Source organism: Physeter macrocephalus, chromosome 6 (assembly GCF_002837175.3).
Source record: "Physeter macrocephalus isolate SW-GA chromosome 6, ASM283717v5, whole genome shotgun sequence".
NCBI lineage: Eukaryota > Metazoa > Chordata > Mammalia > Artiodactyla > Physeteridae > Physeter > Physeter macrocephalus.
The window spans coordinates 81,447,447-81,453,697 of NC_041219.1; the positions used below are offsets into that span (position 1 = coordinate 81,447,447).

The following is a 6,251-nucleotide window of genomic DNA, read 5'->3' on the forward strand; positions in this document are numbered from 1 at the left end:
AGATTTTTTTTTGATGTGGACCATTTTTAAAGTCTTTATTGAATTTGTTACAATACTGCTTCTGTTTTTATGTTTTGGTTTTTGGCCGCAAGGCATGAGGGATCTTAACTCCCCGACCAGGGATCGAACCCGCACCCCCTGCACTGGAAGGCGAAGTCTTAACCACTGGACTGCCAGGGAAGCCCCTGCCCTTTATTTTTGCTCAGCATTTGATACCTTTCAAATCCCCTTTTGTGCCTCTTCTTTCAGATTATCCTCAGAAGCAGTTCTGTGAGTGAGAAAGAAAAGTTTGCCCTCTCCACACATTGGGACATTGAGGCATGCCCAGTTACACTCGTGTTCAAAGCTGCACAGCTAGGGACAGCTCGCAATTTTTCTATCGACTTAAAAATGCCTTAAGAAATAGTCTATTAATCAAAAAGTAAAACCATTATAGTCATGCCATTAAAAGAGAGAGAGAGAGAGAAATTGTTTGCGTGTATGTGCGTGATAACCTAGAAAATCAACTGAAAAGTTCTGCACCAAAGTAGTTACAGTTGTGGTCTTTCAGGTTTAGGATCAGGGATGGACTTTATGCTTCTGGATTTTTCTGACCATTTCTGTTTGCAATATACATGTACTGCTGCAAAGATCACAGGAGACTATAAAACAATTTTGTCAGCAACGAAAAAAGAGGAAAAGGAAACCAAAAGTGTGTTTTTACTCATGATTATTCTTGGGTGAAGTACTAACCTGGGTTAAAAAAGTACCTTTTCAGAGTACAGTCTGAAGAAGGAACAGATGTTCTAGGTTGCCTGTTAAAGGCAGGGAGTAATTCTGGGATACTGGAGGAAAACACTGGAAGACGGAACAGGGTTTGGAATCAAAGGAATGTTTGGGTTGTTTTGGATCCAAAAATGGGCAGAAGACCTAAATAGACATTTCTCCAAAGAAGATATACAGATTGCCAACAAACACATGAAAGAATGCTCAACATCATTAATCATTAGAGAAATGCAAATCAAAACTACAATGAGATATCATCTCACACTGGTCAGAAGGGCCATCATCAAAAAATCTACAAACAATAAATGCTGGAGAGGGTATGGAGAAAAGGGAACCCTCTTGCACTGTTGGTGGGAATTTAAATTGATACAGCCTCTATGGAGAACAATATGGTGATTCCTTAAAAAACTACAAATAGAACTACCATACGACCCAGCAATCCCACTACTGGGCATATACCCTGAGGAAACCATAATTCAAAAAGAGTCACGTACCAAAATGTTCATTGCAGCTCTATTTACAATAGCCAGGACATGGAAGCAACCTAAGTGTCCATCATCGGATGAATGGATAAAGAAGATGTGGCACATATATACAATGGGATATTACTCAGCCATACAAAGAAACGAAATTGAGTTATTTGTAGCGAGGTGGTTGTACCTAGAGTCTGTCATACAGAGTGAAGTAAGTCAGAAAGAGAAAAACAAATACCGTAAGCTAACACATATATATTGAATCTAAGAAATAAAAAGAAAAGGTCATGAAGAACCTAGGAGTAAGACGGGAATGGAGACACAGACTTACTAGAGAATGGAGTTGAGGATGTGGGGAGAGGGAAGGGTAGGCTGTGACAAAGTGAGAGAGTGGCATGGACATATATACACTACCAAACGTAGAATAGATAGCTAGTGGGAAGCAGCTGCATAGCACAAGGAGATCAGCTCAGTGCTTTGTGACCACCTAGAGGGGTGGGATAGGGAGGGTGGGAAGGAGGGAGACGCAAGAGATATGGGAACATGTGTATATGTATAACTGATTCACTTTTTTTATAAAGCCGAAACTAACACACCATTGTAAAGCAATTATACTCCAATAAAGATGTTAAAAAAAAAAAAAAAAAAAACCCAGGCGGGTGATGGGGAAGGAGGGAATGGGTCTTGGCTAAACTGTCACAGATCCTTGCTATTCTTACTGAGTTTTAGTAGATTTTCTTGAAGAAATGTTTTTGCATTTGCTCTTTGCCCTAGGACAATATCAAGGGACTTTAAACCATTTGCTCTTTAAATGATTTTCATCAGTTATGCTTGCTTCACTCTGGAGTGGATCTACACTGCTCCTCACATGTCATTATGGATGTGGAAGTCCTTCATTTCTATATTCAATAAAATGCTGCTTTGTGTGGGGGAAAAAAAAATCTATATGGCATCCCAATGGGCCAGCCCTAAATTTCTTAAGCCAGCCTACTGACAAAAATGTTAGGCAGCCTCAAGAATAGAGCCTGGAAGATTTAGATGGAAACCCAAGTAGTGTAGTTGATTTGCAATGTTGTGTTAGTTTCTGGTACACAGCAAGGTGATTCAGTTATACATAAACACATATATATTCAGTTATATATATACATATTCTTTTTCATATTATTTTCCATTATGAGTAACCATTATTCTTATCTCTATCCTCATATACCATTATAATGATATACCATCATGTTCAAAAATTATAATGCATATGATAAATTATAACAAAAAATATTACAAAATTTCTTATTTTACCATATAAATAGTTGTCAGTTATATTGCCATTTTCATTATCTACATTTCTAGAGAAACATAGGTTCCTAGAATATTCCTTAAGTTTTTCTTCCAAATTTTCAATGCTCAGATATTACAAAGAAAACCAAAACTGGAAGTATGCTAATCAATTTGTTCAGATCGCTCTTCACTTGAACTATATCTTAATCTATCATGGCCAGAAAACATGTTCTATGGAAATTAGTTTGATGGTTATTTGTACAGGAATCTTATTTATGAAATTTATGTAAAATCTTTTTTGCTCTAATTCCTTTATATTTTATTGAATGACATCTTTGTTAAAAAACCTTTTGATTTAGAGGGCTTCCCTGGTGGCGCAGTGGTTGAGAGTCCGCCTGCCGATGCAGGGGACACGGGTTCGTGCCCCGGTCCGGGAAGATCCCACATGCCGCGGAGCGGCTGGGCCCGTGAGCCATGGCCGCTGAGCCTGCGCGTCCGGAGCCTGTGCTCCGCAACAGGAGAGTCCATAACAGTGAGAGGCCACAACAGTGAGAGGCCTGCATACCGCAAAAAAAAAAACATTTTTGATTTAGAAAAACTATTTTCTCTAAAATTAAAAAATTTATTATTTTCAAAAGTGAAAAAAAAATACTGCTCTAATCAATTTCATGAGAAATTTGGGCACCTTTAAAATTTGGTAAAGGATTGTACTATCATTAATTGTTTTTCTCTCAAAATAATAGGGGTTTTTTTGCCTTATGAATAGCTAATTTTCTGAAATACAGTTGAGTCAAATAGCACTCAACTTTTAAACTACTTCAAGAATGGATTTTATGGAACCAGATCTCAAGGGCTTTCTTGAAGATGGGGTCTGATTGTATTTCTGAGGCCAAAGGCCTTTCTTCACTGACTCCTGGCATGATGTGTATGACCTCTGGGTTATTATGTCCACCAAGCCTATGCAAAGAACAGGGATTCCAGAATCATTCTTCAGATCTGAAAGGGCAAAGATCACCAGTTAAGATCTTCCTGGTCACCGTTGGAGTCATTTGGATAATAGTGCAAGAGGCTCTAAAAATATTATGAAATAATAGAGAAAATAATTATGTTAATAAGCTATAAATACCTAAATATGGTAGTCCTTTAAAATTCAATAATTTATTTGATACAGCATTTTGAGTTACGTATTCATTTCTAATACTTCATTGTGTAGAGTTTTAAGATGATGGCTGTTATGAAATGATTCTATTTTCTTCTTCTTTTGCAGGTAACCCATTAACAAAGGATAAATCAAGTGATCCTCAAGGCTGATTACATTGAACATCAGCATAGAAACATAACTCATGAGGTGATCTTGAAGGAAAATTTTTATACAGCTCACAAGAGGCACTCTGGAGTCTATTACTTCCAGGAGATTTCATGGCTTGTAATCAGCTTCTTCTTGGAATCAAGACTTTTTAAAAGTCCAGCATGAACTTCTATATCATGAAGATTTCATCAGATTTGAACTGTGTTCAACTTGTATAATTGCACTTGCAATAAGGATTTGAAGCTACTGTCTGAAGAGTTGGCGTTTCCGGATGGTGTCAGAGACACTTACCTTTTGGGCTCTTGGCTCCAAATGTGACTGCTTTTGTTTCTGAAAGTCTCCCAAGTGCACTGGCCTTCTGTCATGGACCTGCTCCTGAGTCCTGTGTTCAGTGGCTAGGACTGCACATGGCTTCAGTGACTTTTCCTTTGCGAACTTCTCCTCTGGCATGGTGTAGACTGAGACAATTTATTTGTATCCTAATCTTGGGGCGCTGAAAGCCTACATGTTTTAACATCTTAAAGTTGCTTTTGTTAAAGGAATGGAAATATATATCCATTGATAATAATTATTGTTGGCAAGTAATAGTTATCTGAATACATCAATCATATAAGAATGTATAGACAAGCTGACATGTTTCCCCAAGGCTAACACACTACTGCAGATGTCTGACAGTTAAATAGGTAGTAGTTAGAACTGAATTACCATTTTCATTATATACTCCTGTTTGGTACCTCTAGAGTACTCTCCCTTTCAGTTTCTTTTTTTTTTTTTTTAAAGTGGGTTTTTTCTTTTTTTTTTTTTTTTTTTTTTTTTTTTGCGGTACGCTGGCCTCTCACTGTTGCGGCCTCTCCCGTTGCGGAGTGCAGTCTCCGCGGCCATGGCTCACGGGCCCAACCGCTCCGTGGCATGTGGAATCTTCCCGGACAGGGGAACGAACCCGTGTCCCCTGCATCAGCAGGCGGACTCTCAACCACTGCGCCACAAGGGAAGCCCTTTCATTTTTATCTTTACTTTTTCCCTTCACAGAAATTAGCAGTGAGCAGTCAAGTATTTAGGTAACCTTCAGTTTCAAAAAATTGCCAGGGATGCATGTGGGTTTTGATTTCTTAGCTTGAAAGTTATTCACTTAGATTTCTTCTAGTATTTTTTTAAACTGTCCTTTCTATCTCATTTTAAAAAGGCTGTCTCTTGCTCTATCCCAATGACTGTTTGAATGCCTATCTATTTGTTTATTCAGTCTGTTGGTAGAATAAATTGTTCTTTTCCTTGGTCTCAATTTTATAAATATTTGCTTACAGTTGTCCCATTCAAACAATTTCTTTAGTCAGTCTTTGTCCACGTTTTCGTAGTACTTTTAACATTTGTGGTTTTCAGTTCTACAGGAAAATCTTATAAATATTTCAAGGCCTTAAACATGTACGTACTTTTTTTTCTAAATTACTCGCAGAATGTATAATTTTATACTATATCTGCTTTGTTTCATTTGTGATGCGGAGGGAGAGAAGAATGGAAATTGCATAACCATTCTGGATATTATGTAAATGTATAGTTTGAAGGAATGTAAAGGGGGAGGAGCTTCTATGTTTTACTCATCTTAGAGTAATAGGAAGATAATTCAGAAATTGTCCTATGAGAAGTTCCATTATATTAGAGAAGGTGTGGACATCTTTTGTTTTTTAAAACTCACTGGCATGGCCAATTAGGTATATGTTGATTTCCATGATGGAGGCTGACATACAGACCAAAGCTCTCCAGGCTAAGTTGGTAACAACTTTCAAAGACCAATACATTACCAGAATCTTTTCTCAGCAGAATGACTAAAAGCGTAAAATTTGTTAAACATTAAATTTGTAAAGTATGCTTTTGATATTGAACTAAAGTAAACTATACTGCCCCATAAGTCCATGGAATGGAATGACTTTCTCCTTCCACTTTAATTATGCATATACAACTAGATGGCTCTGAGTGAATTTTGCAATGGCTCAAGACTGTCTGAACTCATAAAGAAAGGAGTTAACAGTTGTGCTGGAGTTTCTGCAACAGTAATAATATCATTAATTTCTTTGGAACAAAGTAGAAAACTGTATTATTTTGGAAATTATGAATTTGTCCTAGGTTTGAAATTATAGATCATGCCTCTCATTTTTTAAACTATGTCCCTTAAAACAACACTGGAAATTCTGTATTATATTCAAGTGTAATACATGCATATCAATAGAAAAAAATAAATGGAATTTCAAATATATCAACTAGATTATCCCCAGTAGATTAATGTTGTGACTCTTCAGAAAAGGTGAATAAAATTGGAATATAAAATGGACTCTTTTTCATCAGTTACATTCAGAGAATCTGTTTTCCAGTGTTTTATCTTAAAAGCACTTCAGTTACTATCTAGGAAAACCTCTGAGTTTATGGGGAAGCTGACA

At 37.0% G+C, this 6,251-nt stretch overlaps 1 protein-coding gene across 1 annotated transcript in view; it reads left to right on the forward strand.

Annotated features, from left to right (window-relative positions):
- Nucleotides 1–3,868, forward strand: part of TAFA2 (TAFA chemokine like family member 2) — a 167,150-nt gene extending 163,282 nt beyond the window's left edge. Inside the window, exon 4 of the mRNA XM_028490330.2 lies at nucleotides 3,781–3,868. Within this exon, the coding sequence (XP_028346131.1) occupies nucleotides 3,781–3,792 (12 nt within the window). The 3' untranslated portion in view covers nucleotides 3,793–3,868. The remainder of the gene's footprint in view (nucleotides 1–3,780) is intronic.
- The last annotated feature ends 2,383 nt before the right edge of the window (nucleotides 3,869–6,251 follow it).